The sequence below is a fragment of the Leptomonas pyrrhocoris genome (assembly GCF_001293395.1).
Source record: "Leptomonas pyrrhocoris isolate H10 chromosome Unknown, whole genome shotgun sequence".
In the NCBI taxonomy this organism is placed as follows: domain Eukaryota; phylum Euglenozoa; class Kinetoplastea; order Trypanosomatida; family Trypanosomatidae; genus Leptomonas; species Leptomonas pyrrhocoris.
The window spans coordinates 379,662-396,261 of NW_015438377.1; the positions used below are offsets into that span (position 1 = coordinate 379,662).

General features: G+C 56.6%; 6 protein-coding genes across 7 annotated transcripts; all 6 read left to right on the top strand.

Annotated features, from left to right (window-relative positions):
* Positions 1 to 287: 287 nt before the first annotated feature.
* ABB37_07975 (hypothetical protein) lies at positions 288 to 3,836 on the top strand (the record flags this gene model as incomplete). The annotated part of the gene is made up of 1 exon (XM_015806796.1): positions 288 to 3,836. Exon 1 carries the CDS (start codon positions 1,587 to 1,589, stop codon positions 3,834 to 3,836), a length of 2,250 nt encoding a protein of 749 aa, XP_015654667.1. The 5' UTR covers positions 288 to 1,586.
* A 915-nt stretch (positions 3,837 to 4,751) lies between these two features.
* ABB37_07976 (putative mitochondrial hydrolase, alpha/beta fold family-like protein) lies at positions 4,752 to 6,178 on the top strand (the record flags this gene model as incomplete). Its single annotated transcript, XM_015806797.1, has 1 exon — positions 4,752 to 6,178. The coding sequence occupies exon 1, from the start codon at positions 5,108 to 5,110 to the stop codon at positions 6,176 to 6,178; it is 1,071 nt and encodes a 356-aa protein (XP_015654668.1). The 5' UTR covers positions 4,752 to 5,107.
* An 856-nt stretch (positions 6,179 to 7,034) lies between these two features.
* ABB37_07977 (putative mitochondrial hydrolase, alpha/beta fold family-like protein) lies at positions 7,035 to 8,235 on the top strand (the record flags this gene model as incomplete). Its single annotated transcript, XM_015806798.1, has 1 exon — positions 7,035 to 8,235. The coding sequence occupies exon 1, from the start codon at positions 7,180 to 7,182 to the stop codon at positions 8,233 to 8,235; it is 1,056 nt and encodes a 351-aa protein (XP_015654669.1). The 5' UTR covers positions 7,035 to 7,179.
* A 672-nt stretch (positions 8,236 to 8,907) lies between these two features.
* ABB37_07978 (hypothetical protein) lies at positions 8,908 to 11,186 on the top strand (the record flags this gene model as incomplete). Of its 2 annotated transcripts, none has more annotated exons than XM_015806799.1 (1): positions 8,908 to 11,186. In XM_015806799.1, the coding sequence occupies exon 1, from the start codon at positions 9,234 to 9,236 to the stop codon at positions 11,184 to 11,186; it is 1,953 nt and encodes a 650-aa protein (XP_015654670.1). In that variant the 5' UTR covers positions 8,908 to 9,233. The 2 variants fall into 2 exon arrangements, with proteins under 2 accessions (XP_015654670.1, XP_015654671.1); XM_015806800.1 differs by having other exon boundaries at positions 8,921 to 11,186.
* Positions 11,187 to 12,207: 1,021 nt separating this feature from the next.
* ABB37_07979 (hypothetical protein) lies at positions 12,208 to 14,369 on the top strand (the record flags this gene model as incomplete). The annotated part of the gene is made up of 1 exon (XM_015806801.1): positions 12,208 to 14,369. The coding sequence occupies exon 1, from the start codon at positions 12,309 to 12,311 to the stop codon at positions 14,367 to 14,369; it is 2,061 nt and encodes a 686-aa protein (XP_015654672.1). The 5' UTR covers positions 12,208 to 12,308.
* Positions 14,370 to 15,286: 917 nt separating this feature from the next.
* ABB37_07980 (amastin-like surface protein-like protein) lies at positions 15,287 to 16,010 on the top strand (the record flags this gene model as incomplete). The annotated part of the gene is made up of 1 exon (XM_015806802.1): positions 15,287 to 16,010. Exon 1 carries the CDS (start codon positions 15,468 to 15,470, stop codon positions 16,008 to 16,010), a length of 543 nt encoding a protein of 180 aa, XP_015654673.1. The 5' UTR covers positions 15,287 to 15,467.
* Positions 16,011 to 16,600: the final 590 nt, after the last annotated feature.

Consider the following 16,600-nt stretch of genomic DNA (forward strand, 5'->3'; position numbering starts at 1 on the left):
ATTATCCGTCAGCGCTCCCTAAACAAGACATCACCCTAGAGAGTGAGGGGATGCTCAAGGAGAGCGTGATGCGGTAGAGACGGCATGCAAACGTATTGCTCTAAGCAGTACTGTGAAATGCATGAAGGAAACTGGATCTTCTTTCGCATTTTCTCATCTTCTCATGAATGTACTTTATCTATCTCTCTCGCTGTTGCCTTGTCTTCATCTACCACGATCATTGTCCTCGACGCGTCCGCCCTGTTCTTGCTCTTCAACGACTTCCTTCCACACCCTTGTTTTCTGCAAGAAGAGGTTCAACTCGCTGCGTTCAGTTTTGGAGGCAGTGTCTGCCATCACCATCAGCAACATCAAATACACGCGCTTATTGTTTTCTCATCGCCTTTACCTTTTCTTACGTGTTAGCTCTTTCTTTCTTTCTCTCTCTCTGTGTGTCTGTGTGTGTGTGTTTGACGCCTTCGCCGGCTGCGTCGATGCAGGGGCACCGAAATCGCCACCGAAGCGACTCTTCCGGCATAAATACTTTCATGTAGGATTTCCTTTTCTTGTTGTGCCTTCTCTCATTCTTTCTCTTCTCCTCTTCTCCTCGTCTTCTCCCGCCCTTCCTCGTTTGTGCACGGTTCATTGTTTTCTAAAAATCTGCCTTCGTTTCCTTTTCTTGTGTGTCGCTGACACGCGAAACCTTCCAAAAAAAAAGGAAGAAAAAAAACGTCACCAACAAAACAGCGTTTGACGGGCCAGAAAACTTGTAAAAGCCTGCTTTGTTTTTCCTCTTTCCCCCCCTTTCAATTAGAGGTACATCAGGGAGGAAGAGCGACAAGGCAAGTTAAACGTGTGCTGTCCGTGGTAGTATCATATGTATACACACTTCTCAAAAATCAAAACAACACCAACGACTACACCAAAAAAAAAAAACACATCAGCATAAAAAACGAAGCAATAATTCCCCCCCCCCCGCAAAAAAAAAACGGGACAAAAGGAAAAAAGGGAAAAACATCACCGTAACTTCGTGGCAAGTGGGTTTACATGCAATAAAAGGTACCCGTGCTTTTTCTTCTTCTCTCTCCATCTCTTCATAAATTGCTGTTGTGTTACTTCGGTAGCTTTCTATTTGTTTCTTTCTGTAGTACCCTCGTGAAGGTATTTCTTCACTTCCCCGCGGGGTTTTTTTTCTTCTTCGGTTTTGATTGCGACGTAAGGGTGTCCTGCACCGAATCTGTGGAAGTCGGCGGCGTGCAATTCACACGTGGAGAGGTTGAAACTTATTACTATTACTACTACTACTAATTATCATTATTGTTGTTGTTTTGTTTTTTCCGGTGTTCCAATCTCTATTATTTCTTGTTTCTTGTTTTCCTCTCGAATTGACTCGTGGGTTTCCGCCTCCGAAGCAACTACAAAAGGCTGAGACGAGAACGACTACAAAACGCGTCCAAGTACAAAACACAAGCCGAAAAAAACAAAGGCGATAATAGTGTGTTTTTATTGTTCTTTGCATAGAGCGCATCGCAGCAGCAAAATTCATAAGAAAGAAAATAAAATTATTTGCCTCCACCATCACCACCACCTCCTCCGTTACTGCCGCCATGAGCTCCGCGATCTCGTCAGCGGGTCTGCACATCTCCCGCAGCAGCACGCGGCGGATGGTGCGGCAGCTGCACCACCATGTCGCTGAGCAGCGACAAACGGTGATGGAGTGCCGTAACACGGCGGAGTCGATGTCCGCCGCCGCCATCGCGCACGACGCCCACGTCGCCAACGTCGAGAACCCGCCGCCGTTCTGCTTTGTCGAGGTCGCCTCGGAGAAGGACATCAAGCAGAATTTTATCCCCGACGGCCCGCTGAGCGGCATTGCGGTCGCGGTGTCGGATGCGCTGGATGTGCAGGAGTTCCACACCCGGTCCGGCCTCGACACCCCGATGTTCCACCACGTCGCGCGCAAGGAGTTTCCGCTCATCTCGTGGCTGCGGCGGCAGGGCGCGCAGTTCATCGGGAAGATGTGCTGTCGCACGCCCTTGGCTCTCAGCGAGGGAACGGTCTTTGGACCACAGAAGCCGTCCTCGACGGCGGTGTTTGAGCACGCGTGCCACTACGCCATCAGCTGCTCCTTGAACGGACCGTCGTCGATTGTGTGCGCCGCGTACCACGACATCGTAGGCTTCAAGCCCACCGCGCAGACCTTCGGCACCTTCACGGAGCGCTTTGAGCTGACGATGCCCTCCATGACGCTGGGCCTGTCCGCGCGACGCGTCGATGATCTCATGTATCTATGGCAGGTGTACACCGCGTCCATCGACCCGGTGGCGTACTTTGAGCAGACGGCCGCGAAGCGAGGCGGGTCAGCATCATCTGGCGCCAACAGAACCAACACCGCAACAACGGCAGGTCCAGACGGCGCCAATGCGTCGGACAACGTCGCCTCTTCTGCGTCTTCTGCCGCAAAGCACCTCATTCCACCGGTGGAGCTGCTCGGGGCAGCGGAGGCACGGGAGAGTGCAGAGGACGGCGGTGGACACCTCTCGGCCGGCGCCACCGCGGCCGCCGCGGCGGAGGCCGCTGCCGACGTCGCCCACAAAAAGAGCAGCCCGACGCTGACCATCGGGAATTGGTGGGGCGGCCGCACCGTGCTGGAGTCCACGAAGCACCCCGACGACACTCCCATCTACGCCCGGCCGGAGATTCTGGACCACAACCCGTACAACTACACGGTGAAGGATCGCCGCGGCCACATCGCCGACATCGACGTCGGCTGGCGCGACTACAACGCGGAGGCGGCGATGGCGGACGACTTCGGCCAGCCCACTCGGCCAGGCTTTGTTCGTCGGCTCCTGACGGGCGCACAGTCCTTCGACACCCCGCAGGTTGAGTTGGCCGTCGGCTACCCGGCGGAGTGGATCAACACCTACTGCACCGGCAAGTACAGCTCCGCCGCGGAGTTCCACAAGCGCATCACCGACGCCGTGTACATGCACAGCGCCCTCCACTTCAATCAAAAGCTGGAGATCGTGCCGCTTGCCTTCGACTTCACGATGGAGGAGGTGCTTGAGGCGACGACGATCATCTCGCGCTACGAGCTCGCGAAGGCGTTTGAGCGCTTGTTCCGTCCTGCCTCGGTGGAGCCGACGCCGGAGGAGGTGGCCGCGGCGGAGGTGCGGGCGAAGGAGGCCGCGGAGGAGGCCGAGAGGAAGGCCGCTGCTGCCGCAGCAGCCGCGAAGGATGAAGTGGCCGCCGACCACGATGCAGATGCCCCGATGGAATTGAACATTCTCTCCGGGATGTCGCCGCTGACCCTCGACGCAAAGCGGGCGGCCTCGCCGAACCGGCCCAACACCTTCTCCGGCTTAACCGGAGTGCTAGAGGAGCTGCCGGAGAGCATCGTCGAATCGATCCACGCCGGGCAGAAGTTGTCGATACGCGATTACAACCGCGCCCTGCGCATCCGCGACGATGTGGTGCGGGCGACGGAGGAGCAGTTCATGGATGTGGACTGCTTCCTGACGCCGCTGCTGTCGGACCCGTACGAGAGTGGCGACATGCGCAGCGTGCGCCTGACCCTGCCCTTTCACCTCGCTGGCAACCCCATTCTGTCGGTGCAGGTTGATCCGGAGACGCCCGTGGCGCTCGTCGGCGAGCTGGGCCGCGACGCCGCACTCATGGAGGACGCCTTTTGCTTCCTACAGTTCGTGCGTGGCGCCTCACCGCGCTGGTGGCGTCAGAAGGTATTTGGCGAGGGCTCGGCGCTGCCAATCGGGTCCGGTAAGAGTGCCCAACCCATCACGGTGCACCACCGCAGCGGCGCCAAGACCACGCCGTCAGTGTCCTTGTCGATCGAGTAGAGGCGACAGGGCGTTGGGGCGCCGTGTAAAACGAATGAACGTGGCGTGTCTTATGTATCGACGCACACACACACACACACACACACACACAACGACTGGTAACCAAGCACACAAACGCAAACGGGAAAAGAGGAAAAAAAGGAAAAATTAAAGAGAGACGCGTTTGGCGGGCTGTCGTCCTCATCGGGGTAGGGGAGGGGGGGGGGGGCTGCGTGTACGAGAACTGCAAACACCTAGCAAGCACGTGTACGTCAGGAGCCCCGGACTCTTCGGAAAAAAACAACAACAACAACAACGTTTTCAATGCAGGAGAGGGGATGAGGGAGAGAGGTGCCAGCGCTGCTGTGTGTGTGTCTCTTTGCATAAATTTTCGCAGTTCATTTTTTTTTAAATACAATTTCGATCCATTTCGCGTCTTCAACGTCTCGTGTGCCACCTGGACACTCTTTTCACTCCCCTCTCTTCTTCTTTTGCTGTGTCCATGCACCTGTGCCGCTTCTCCTGTTTCTGACTCCGTCGAACATTCCTGTTGTGTGTACAACGTATAAAAGCCACTAAAGATAATCCGGACAATAAACAAAAAAGTAATACTATGGTAGGAAGGGAAAGAAAATATTTCCGAAACCTCCGTAAGATGGCATCTCTCGACCACGCTGGGTTGTTATTGTATTTTCAACATCTTATCGCTAATTCCAAAGGAAGAGAAGAAGGAAGCCTTATTCCTCATTCCTCATTCTCTTTTCGAGGTGAATGATTCCGCGCAGGGTGCAAAGGGTGTTCGTGGGTGATAGCCAATGGCTGATCTTCGCTGGCACGCTTCTTTCTCTGCTTCTTTTTTATTCCCTGTCTTTCATCATCTTCACTTCGTTCTCTCTTGCTTTCTTTCTTTCATCTTTTATTTCTTCTTCTGCTCTTAGTAGGGTGTTAAGCCACAGCACCCCCTCCCCTCTCTCCCCTTCCCCCTCTCCCTTTCCCCCCACTCTTTGCTGTGTCATCGTTCGGCAGCCGAGGCACGCAAGCGAGAAGACACCGTAAAAGCAGTCTTCCGTTCCCTCCCCAGCACCGAACACCCAACACCAGCAAAGGAAGGATACCCGGTACATTGGTCACTGCAAGACACATCGTTGCGCTTCTTTTTTTTACATTCTATTTTCCTTCGTGTGATGCGGTAGAGGCCTCACTGCACTGTTGCGCACTTCGCCGTATATGTTAGAATCCCTTCCTTTTTTTTTGCGTTTATCCTTCAAGCTTATTTTTGCGCCGGTCTACACATGGCTGCTCCGAACCCCGTGGCGCCCGCGGTGGCCAGTGCCTCGGCGGAGGTGCCGCCCAAGAGACGAGGATCGCCGCTGCCAGACGACAAGTTCGTGAAGGTGGGCCGCTGCGCCAGTACGGGTCGAGAGATCAGCATCTGCTACCGCACCGTTGGCAATCCCAAGGACCCGTGCCTGTTGCTGGTGATGGGTCTGGGCGGCTGCGGACTGCAATGGGGAGAACCGCTGGTGCAGCGCTTCGTGAGTGCCGGCTTCTACGTGGTGTGCTACGACAATCGCGATGTGGGGCTGTCGACACACCTGGATGGATGCCCGACGGTGTTCATCGCTCGCATGGTTCTGCCGTCCTGGGCCTCGCTTGGCGAGGGTCAGCCGCCCTACACGCTATACGACATGGCCGAGGACGGCATGAACCTGCTGACAGCGCTTGGGATTGAGAAGGCGCACATCCTCGGCGAGTCGATGGGAGGGATGATTGTGCAGTGCATGGCGCTGCGCCACCCCGAGCGGGTGAAGAGTCTGACGATCGTGTACTCGCACAGCGGCGGTCCGAAGGTGAAGCCGCAGACGTTTAAGATGTCTTTGGCCATGCTGCGCGAACCGGCCAGCAACTCGCTAGAGGATCAAGTCAACTTTAAGGTGCAGATGACGCGACTCTTCACGGGTGACTACGAGTTGGACGAGGAAATGACACGAAAGATGGGCCTCACCACCCTCAGCCGCTGCCCGGAAGACGGCGATGGTGTGCTGCGGCAGATTTGGGCAGTTCAACGTGCAAAGAGCCGCGTCAAAGGACTCCGTAATCTCCGCGGCATTCCGACTCTTATTGTGCACGGCATGGCGGATACGATGGTGCCGTTTGAGAACGGGCTGCAGCTGGCTCGGCTGGTGGATGGGTCGAAGCTCGTCTCCTTTGCGCGCATGGGCCACTCCCTTCCGAAAGATCTGTACGATGATATCGTCGCGGAGGTGGTGCTGCAGAGGGAGCGTGGCGAGGCGATGCACGCGCCTGCGTCCGCTGCGCCAAGCGAAGCATCGACCTTCAGCGCACAGGAGAAGCGCCACTGATACGAAGCGGTGTTTCTCCCCCCTTCCTTTCTTATTTCACAAGGCACCCGTTGAGAACGCGGAAGCCAGCGCGCGTTGCGGAGCAAACAGCGTCGCCCACGCCCCCTCTCTCTCCGTTCTTGTCATTGCTAGCGACGACAGAAAACTATGCGTATATATATATATATACTATTGTTCTTCTTTTTCAGGTGCTTAATGGAACGACCACCCTCGCGTCGTTGCCGTCGATGACTAACCATACGAATATTGCTGGCTTTGGGATGGCCTCGTTGTTTTCGTCATTCGCTCTGATAGCCGTTGCGGCCCAAGACACGTGTTACTTTGTGTGTATGTGCGTGTGTGCTGTAATTACTGTCTTAGTGACCGTCTTGGTTTTTTTTTTTCGCTTTCTGGGTTGTCTGCTGCCGCGGCACTTCTCTTATCTTCATTGTTGGTGGACGCACTTATCGCGGCCACAGTCGTACGCAGGTCCACCGACCATTTTCCCTCCCTCTGCCTTTCTGTGGGGTGTGGAGCGGAGCCGCGATGAACGCCATGAAAAGACAGGAGGAGGAAATTGGCCACGGATGCGACCTGCCAAAAAACAAACGCAAAGCAGACTGCTGATGCTGTGAATGGTGGTTTGCACAAACCACCAAATGCGAAGCACGACGCCACTGCGAAGGCGCAGTCCCACGCCCGATCACGCGCAGAAGACTTCCGTCTTTTGATTGTGCACTAAAGGAGCCGTGAAGGCGGCAAAGTGCACCAGCTGCTTCTTTTTCCCTTTTTCCTTTTATGCTGCTCGTTGTCTTCGTTATCCCGTAGCGCTCTTCTTCCTCTCTGTTCTCTTCTATTACTATTACTATTTCTATTAAGCGATCGCAAAGGACGGCTTCAATACACACTGAATAGCTACATTCACTGCGCTGGTGGTTTCCTCACATACAACACATCCACACGCATCCACACAGACCCAACCCACGGTGGACATATCGAAACGAATCCGATACGAAACGACAATGGCGACTCCCAATCCGACAAATCCTCCGTTGACTTCGACTGCGCCATCGGACCCCTCCGTTAAGCGCAATACGCGTCCGCTGCCAGACGACAAGTTCGTGAAGGTGGGCCGCTGCGCCAGTACGGGTCGAGAGATCAGCATCTGCTACCGCACCTTTGGCAATCCCAAGGACCCGTGCCTGTTGCTGGTGATGGGTCTGGGCGGCACCTCTTGGCATTGGAAAGTCGACTTCATTCAAGGTCTTGCTGGCTCCGGCTTCTACGTGGTGTGCTACGACAATCGCGATGTGGGGCTGTCGACACACCTGGATGGATGCCCGACGGTGTTCATCGCTCGCATGGTTCTGCCGTCCTGGGCCTCGCTTGGCGAGGGTCAGCCGCCCTACACGCTATACGACATGGCCGAGGACGGCATGAACCTGCTGACAGCGCTTGGGATTGAGAAGGCGCACATCCTCGGTACGTCGATGGGAGGGATGATTGTGCAGTGCATGGCGCTGCGCCACCCCGAGCGGGTGAAGAGTCTGACGATCGTGTACTCGCACAGCGGCGGTCCGAAGGTGAAGCCGCAGACGTTTAAGATGTCTTTGGCCATGCTGCGCGAACCGGCCAGCAACTCGCTAGAGGATCAAGTCAACTTTAAGGTGCAGATGGCGGCTCTGTACACGGGTGACTACGAGTTGGACGAGGCGGCAGCCCGTACGACGGCTCAACTAACCCTCAGCCGCTGCCCGGAAGACGGCGATGGTGTGTTGCGGCAGATTTGGGCAGTTCAACGTGCGGAGAGCCGCGAGGACGGCTTGCGGCAGCTCCGCGGCATTCCGACTCTTATTGTGCACGGCATGGCGGATACGATGGTGCCGTTTGAGAACGGGCTGCAGCTGGCTCGGCTGGTGGATGGGTCGAAGCTCGTCTCCTTTGCGCGCATGGGCCACTCCCTTCCGAAAGATCTGTACGATGATATCGTCGCGGAGGTGGTGCTGCAGAGGGAGCGTGGCGAGGCGATGCACGCGCCTGCGTCTGCTGCGGCTGAGCCGGTGAAGTCTGCTGAATAGTCGAAAAGACGTCAGTCGACGGACACTTGACACCCCCCACCCCCTCAGTGGGGAAAGCTATTTACCGGTCGAAGGTCACTGCATCAATGTGTCCCCTTCTGTTTCCTTCTTCGCTTTTTTCTTAACATGCACGTCTGCTGGCCCGTTGTTGCCTGTGCTTCCAATCTCTCTTGTTCCGGGATGCATTAACTTTTTGTTTTACACTGTGCCACATCGTTGCTTTTTTTGCTGATATTATCTGTCTCTTCTTGGGTAACGGTGCAGACACACACACACACACACACACGTAACGTGCGTGTACTCTCTCGCTTGTACTGTCGCAGGATGCAGACTTTCTTGTCTTCCCGTTGCTGTCTCAGCGCTTCCAGCCCCCCTCTTGACTAGTCGGTTGCGTACCTACAGTAAACCAACCGCGACATCACCGGTGATGGACGACGGGGGGGAGGGGGAGGGGATCGAGATGGGCGTGTCAGTACAGCTCATCCTCCATTTCTCTCCTCAGGTGCCGCAGAATAACTCCCCCCTTTGGCCACCCTCAACGGGGTTTTTTTTTTTGACGCCTCATTCGTTCGCATCGTTGCTATCCATCCGTGCTCGAACTCCAGTAAGTCCAAACAGTGCCAGACTTTAAAAAGCTCCTTCTCCCCTCCTCCCCTCCCCTTATTTTTTCCAAGCTGCATTGTACAGGTACCTACTGGCTTCTTCTTCTGCTGGCTCATCCGTGGACTGGCGTCGCCGCTTTTCCACGCCTTTTTTCTTCTGGTATGGGAAAGCCACCGCCGCACCACCTTCGTACTATATGACCTCCATCAGCGGTTCACAGAACACTCACTCACTCACTCACCCACACACACGATACAATATCACTGGTGTCGCATCATTGCTTGGCTGCATCCTTTAGGAGAAAATATTTAAATATATATTGTGTTCGTCTTCTTTTGGTCTGCACCTTTTCTCTATTTGTTCTTTCTTCTCCCTCACGGCTATCGACGCTCATCATGCACAACTATCGATCCTCGAACCTGTTGAGGCGGCCTCTGCGTGGTGCACGCCGCCGCTTCACCGCACGCCGCCTAAAGGTGGTAGTTCTCCTTTGCCTCTTCATATGTGCAGGTGTCTTCCTGTTGGCGCTCTTCTCCACGAGCTGGACCAGCGCACCGTCCTTGAACACCGGTAACGGTGTGCTGGAGAAGCCGTGGCTGACGAAAGCGTCTGACGTGCCGTCCTTCGACTCCGTCGCGGAAGGACGCCTGCCCGGCACGGCGTGGCGTGCGCCCGCGACGCAGGGCATCGTCGCCCTCGCCAAGTCGGGGTCTGTTCTGCTGGAAAAGCCGACCACGTACGCGCGCCACCGCCGCGGCAGCTATCAAAAGTGGGATTCTGTGTATGACGCTAATGACACGTACACGATCCCCGCCTGGGCTGCGCCGGAGGACCGCGATGCTCTGCAGCACGCATCGATTTTTACCTCGCTCGCGTCCTTCCGCGATCGGGAGTGCGCTGCGACGCTGCGCGACCTCTACGAGATGGCCGTGGCGCCGCACCGTCTGTACGTTGGCATCAGCGAGGAGCGGACGGACTCGGATCGGAGCTGTCTCGCGCCCTTCGGTGCGGACGAGTTTTCGGCCGGAGAAGCACGCCGTCTGCTGTACGGCGAGCACGCACCGGCGGGCCTCCACGTGGAGCTGCGGCCGCTGACCTGGGCAGACGTGGTGTTCCCGCGGACTATCCTCGACGTGGACGTCGCGATGAACGCATCCAACCCGATCCCGTCCGCGCCGTACCCCGCGGGCATCTTCCTCCACCCTTCCTACGCGGAGGAGCGCCTGTCCTGCGTGGCCGGCGAGCTCGAGACGCTGCGTGACCGCCTGCTGCTGCACGAGGACGACGTGAAGCGCGAGGCGACTGGCGGGACGGTGTTTCGGCGAGGCCGCGGTGGGCTGCAGCAGCAGCCGTCGCGCGCGCTGGCCGGGTGCCGCGTGACGACGCGTGTGACGCTGCCGGAGCTGGCGCGTGGGCCGACGTTTGGCCGCTACATCACGAGTCTCTTCTTCTTCGACCAGGACTACTTCATGGTTGTGGACAGCCACACGCGCTTCTCTGTGCACTGGGATGCGAAGCTGATCACGCGCATCTTCCAGCTGCCGACGCCCGGCGTGCTGTCCTACTACCCGAACGGCTATCGCGAGGGCCATGAGCGAGAAGAATACGGCAAGCGTGACTTTATGTTGATGTGCACGGCGCAGGTGCTGGCGAATGGGATGCCGAAGCTGGGTGCGCGTTGGCGGCGCGTCGAGAAGCGTCCAATCTTGCAAGGCTTTGCCGCGGCTGGTTTCATGTTTGGCGATGCGCAGTACGTGCTGGACACGCCCTTCGACCCCTTCCTGCCGTACCTGTTTGATGGCGAGGAGGTGCTGTTTTCTGCGCGGATGTGGACGGGTGGCTGGGACATCTACGGCCCTGCGGAGTCGGACGTCTTCCACCACTACGGAAGGGATAATACGCCGAAGTACTTTGCTGTTATGAAAGAAGTCGAGGCACGGCGCCGCATTCTGTCGGAGCGCCGCACCCTCTATCTGCTGCGTCGTGCCCAGCCGTGGGTACAGGAGTTGGTGTCGCGCGGCTACGTGACGGCGAGTGGGCAGGAGACGCTGAAGCCGCTGCCGCCTGTGGAGCCGCCGGAGTTGCGGCTGATTGTGAATGACGAGATGGCTGCGGCGACGCGCGAGATCAACGTGTGGAAGTCGTACTACGGTATGGGGACTGCTCGGACGCTGGCGCAGTACTGGAAGCACACGGAGCTGTCGGACACGTTTGTGAAGAAGAGGGACAGCGAGGGCCGCTGGATGGGTGGCGAGGGCCTGTGCAAAGGCGGACTAGCAGAGAGATGTCCACGTACGCCACCATGCAAAAGGAGGAACTGCTTTCAAGATACAGGAAGGAGGTCGTAGGTGGTGGTTGTGGTGGATTTGAGAAGAGGCATCGGCTCTACCGGTTGGAGCGGTTGTGCCATCACTTTCGGATGATTGAATGCCGCGGGCTTGTGAGCCGTACAATGCTTTGTTTTTGTTTTTCCCCCTTCCTCTGCACGCTTTTGTTTCCCGCTTGCGCGATGTGCGGCGAAGCCGCATCACCAAGTTTACACTTTCTCCTAATATATATATGTTGATGTGGCGTGCTGCCCCACTCCCCATGCACCGTGGACGATTACGGAAGGGATGCATTCGTCTGAATGTGTTCCGAGTTGGGAGTACGGTGTGTTCGTGTGTGTGTATGTGTGTGTGTGTGTGTATGTTCCCCGGTCCTCGTGCTTTCACATCGACGCACAAGTGGATGGACCTATCGGCCAGATGCCTGTTGACAATCTCTTCCAAACCCTTGTTTTTTCCCCTTTTTGCTTTTAGAAGCTGCATTGTATAAAGAACGAATCAATTCTTTTTTTCATTGACTAATACTTTTCCTTTTCCTTTTAACAGTGTCGGGTTGCGGCGGAGCGCTTCGAGCTTCATGCGCGCGTGTTCTCCCCCCCCAGTTCGGACAGAGAGAAAGAGCGAGAGAGCGAAGGAAAGGCCCCCGTCAACAGTACGAAGTACCATTGAAAAGAAGGAAAACACGTAACCTCCCCAAAATGTGACTCTATTGCCCTTTGCGTGCGTGTATGCCAGTGTTATTCAAGCTGCGTTTCCGCCCCCATGCAACGTAACCTTGAACGAACACACGCAAACATAAACATCTGTGCTTTCTTTGAGACTGCGTAGTGATTGCGTGTGCGTGTGTGTGTATCTCTTTTTTAATTTTTCTTCTTCTACGTTTGGCTGAGTTTTACCCGCTGCAGCACCGCCTCCGCTTTTCGATGGAGTCCCTCCCTTCCTTCGTTTCCGCATCGCGTCTCTTCTCCCTCCTCTCTCTCTCTCCGGTCTTTCCTATTTGTAAAACAATCTTATTAATCAATAAATGATAATAATAATAAAAAGCAGCAGCAGCAGCAGCAGCGAAGAACTCAAGCGAAGTGAACGTGGAGTGCATCGTGCCGTACGCAAAACGCACTTGTCGCCTGAAGCAAACGGCAAATCATGCAGGATTTTGGTAGCACCCCTAGCTTGCTGAAGCGGCCACTGCGCGGACCGCGGCGACGCGTCTCGGCGCGACGCAAGACGCTACTCGCCTGCGTCGGCCTCGTCCTTGTTCTTTTCATTTTTATCCTTTTCCGCGTTGACCGCGTGGTGACGCGCCCGCCGCTCCCTAGCACGACACTGGCGGAGACGGGCATGGGTCCGCGACTCCCCACCGCGGGCCCGACGGGAACTCGCACTCAGCAAGCCTTTACTTCCATCGTGCCCACCAATCCAACCGCAGTCGTCGCCACAACCACCACGACGACAACGAAAGGCACGGAGGTGAGTCGGGGCGGATTCCAGAAGCCGTGGGTAACCGCCGGGCCGGCGTCAGCAGATCCCGCAGGAACTGACCACATCGTTTTTCAAGCGCTCGTCGGATCTCACCCGCCCGGTACGGCGTGGCGTGCGCCCGCGACGCAGGGCATCGTCGCCCTCGCCAAGTCGGGCACCCTTGCCTACGTCACGCCGACCATCACGGTGCGACACCACCGTGCGGATTACCGAAAGTGGGAGTCCATCTATCAACCAATGGACGCGTTCACGATCCCCGCCTGGGCTGCGCCGGAGGACCGCGATGCTCTGCAGCACGCATCGATTTTTACCTCGCTCGCGGCGTTTCGCGATCACGAATGCGCCACCACGTTGCGCGACCTCTACGAGATGGCCGTGGCGCCGCACCGTCTGTACGTTGGCATCAGCGAGGAGCGCAAAGCCTCCGATGCGAGCTGCCTTGCCTACTTACAGGTCGATGACCTGGCCAGCGGAGAAGCACGCCGTCTGCTGTACGGCGAGCACGCACCGGCGGGCCTCCACGTGGAGCTGCGGCCGCTGACCTGGGCAGACGTGGTGTTCCCGCGGACTATCCTCGACGTGGACGTCGCGATGAACGCATCCAACCCGATCCCGTCCGCGCCGTACCCCGCGGGCATCTTCCTCCACCCTTCCTACGCGGAGGAGCGCCTGTCCTGCGTGGCCGGCGAGCTCGAGACGCTGCGTGACCGCCTGCTGCTGCACGAGGACGACGTGAAGCGCGAGGCGACTGGCGGGACGGTGTTTCGGCGAGGCCGCGGTGGGCTGCAGCAGCAGCCGTCGCGCGCGCTGGCCGGGTGCCGCGTGACGACGCGTGTGACGCTGCCGGAGCTGGCGCGTGGGCCGACGTTTGGCCGCTACATCACGAGTCTCTTCTTCTTCGACCAGGACTACTTCATGGTTGTGGACAGCCACACGCGCTTCTCTGTGCACTGGGATGCGAAGCTGATCACGCGCATCTTCCAGCTGCCGACGCCCGGCGTGCTGTCCTACTACCCGAACGGCTATCGCGAGGGCCATGAGCGAGAAGAATACGGCAAGCGTGACTTTATGTTGATGTGCACGGCGCAGGTGCTGGCGAATGGGATGCCGAAGCTGGGTGCGCGTTGGCGGCGCGTCGAGAAGCGTCCAATCTTGCAAGGCTTTGCCGCGGCTGGTTTCATGTTTGGCGATGCGCAGTACGTGCTGGACACGCCCTTCGACCCCTTCCTGCCGTACCTGTTTGATGGCGAGGAGGTGCTGTTTTCTGCGCGGATGTGGACGGGTGGCTGGGACATCTACGGCCCTGCGGAGTCGGACGTCTTCCACCACTACGGAAGGGATAATACGCCGAAGTACTTTGCTGTTATGAAAGAAGTCGAGGCACGGCGCCGCATTCTGTCGGAGCGCCGCACCCTCTATCTGCTGCGTCGTGCCCAGCCGTGGGTACAGGAGTTGGTGTCGCGCGGCTACGTGACGGCGAGTGGGCAGGAGACGCTGAAGCCGCTGCCGCCTGTGGAGCCGCCGGAGTTGCGGCTGATTGTGAATGACGAGATGGCTGCGGCGACGCGCGAGATCAACGTGTGGAAGTCGTACTACGGTATGGGGACTGCTCGGACGCTGGCGCAGTACTGGAAGCACACGGAGCTGTCGGACACGTTTGTGAAGAAGAGGGACAGCGAGGGCCGCTGGATGGGTGGCGAGGGCCTGTGCAAAGGCGGCTACTAAACAGGGCAAAATAAAGCCAACGACAGTCGAAGTGTTAGGCGCAGGTGTACCGGCGATTCTGTTTCCTTTTTGTGTTTCACTGGGCAGGTGAGTTTGGCAACCATGTCGAGTGTGTGTGTGTGTGTGCGTGCGTGCTGTCGAAAGTGCCGTATGGATTCGTTTTGAACGTCGTTGGCAAACAGCGTGCCGTACTCCAAGTTCTTGTTGCGTTGATGAGCTTTCTTTTCCTTTTCTTCTTTTCGTCTTCGCTTCCTGTTTGGCTGGGGGACGGACCTCCGTATACGTATTCATTGCCTTTTTTTTTCTCTCCCATGTATCCGCTGTCTTTGTGCGGTTGGCGCGTGTTACATTGTCTTGCGAGTGTGGTGTTGTGCAGCTCCTCTTGATTTCATCCAACAACAGCAAAGAACAAAATAATGCATGAGAAGCGCAACAAGACCCCCAAAAAGAAGAAGAAGGAAATATGTAGCTGCTCTTGTTGTCTTTCGAATCATCCGTCGCTGGATCACGAAGAACGTGTTTTCTTCTCCTCCTTCTATTGTTGCTTTCTTTGTTCATCTCCGCAGGTCGGCTGAGCGCTGTGAAGTGTAGGGCTGAGTGGACTTCACGGAGCGGCAGTGCGCGTTGGCCTTTGTGAAGGTTTCTTCTTTGCTTCTCCTCCTCATCTTCCTCCCTCTTCCTCTCTCTTGCTGATTATCTTTTTTTTTTAAATAATCTGAATCATCGCTGTACCGTTCATGTTGTGCACCTGTGTTACCGCCTGCGTTCTACTTTCTTCGCTGGCTTCATACCCGTATCCATCGTTGTGTGTGTGTGTGTGCGACTTCTTGTGTTGTCGTGGGCGCCTAAAAACGTTGATGAGCCACATTGCCCCCCCCCCCCGCCCCCCTTCCCCGGTTATCCGTCTCCCGAACAACAGGAGCACAAACGAACTCCCCCCTCCACCTCCATATTCACCCAATTGCAGCGTGCCGGCGAGATCGCGCGTAGGCTTTTTCTTCTTGCCGTTAGTTCCACGCTCTGAGTGCTGCTGCATCCTCTCATTTTCCTCGATCCCCTCGACTTTTCGTAAGCGTCTTCGCCTTTGCCGCTTCGAACATGATTTGCCTTCCCGGTGTCCTTCTGGCGGTCGTCTGCATCATATTGGAGGCGATCGTCTTCTTCCTCTGCGTCATTGGCACGCCCATCGACGTGTACAAGTCGAAGGTCAATACGTCGCCGCGGCTGTGCTACTCCATGTGGGGCTACAAGCGCTGTGGCGCACACAAGGCGAACCCGGATAAGCTGCCAAACAAGGGCTTCCCGACGTCCAACATCCGCTCCACAATGAATGCCGCCGCCGCCTTTGCAATCATCTCCATCTTCTTGGCGCTCGTGTCGATGATTATGTCGGTACTGCTGGTGTGCAAGTGCCTGTCGCGCATCATCCCTGGTGTGTTCTCGGTCATCGCCTTCATCACGACGCTGATTGTGTGGGCGTGCCAGGCCGGTGTGTACTACAAGAAGTACTCTGTCTCCTCTTTTGGCGTGGAGACGAAGATCAAGATAAAGGACGGCTTCAACTACGCCGGTTCTTTCGGTCTCTTTGTGGCTGCGTGGTGCCTGCAGACGATTGAGATGATCCTCGTGTTCTTTGCGTGAGGTGGCCGCGGTCACGGCGTGAGTGGGAGCGGATGCGCGGCCTGTGGTGATGAATGCGTGCGTGACGGACCGCCTCGCCTCTGCGCCTCGCACTCCTCCGCTGCTTCTCCTCACAAACGGCACACACTGCCCAGGTGCTTCTCCGACGCACGCGCACGTCGGGCAAACATGCGCCGCTTCTGTGCCACAGCGTCGCGCGCGATCCCTTCAAGGTGGCACGTGCGCTCTGCCAATTCACTTGGGTGTGAACACGCATGCGCACGTGTGTTGCCGTTTTTCTGAGGACGTGTACGAGTACGCCGGAAACGTAGACAGAGGAAGAAAATAATTCAAAATAAACAAAAAAAAGGTGGACGCATTCAATCAAACGAGATGTTATGTGAACTTTTTCCCTAGTGGCTTTTAAATGTGTTCTGGGTGACGTCTGCGAATACTCTGTTTTGGAAAGGAAACAAACAACAACAAAAAAACGCTGACGTCGCCTTCAATGTGTCGCCGATTCTTTTTTTTTCTCTCCTTTTTTTTTCCCGTACGATATTGCGTTCTCCGGCTCGCCCTCACGAACGCACGCTCTCTTCTCTTCTCTCCTC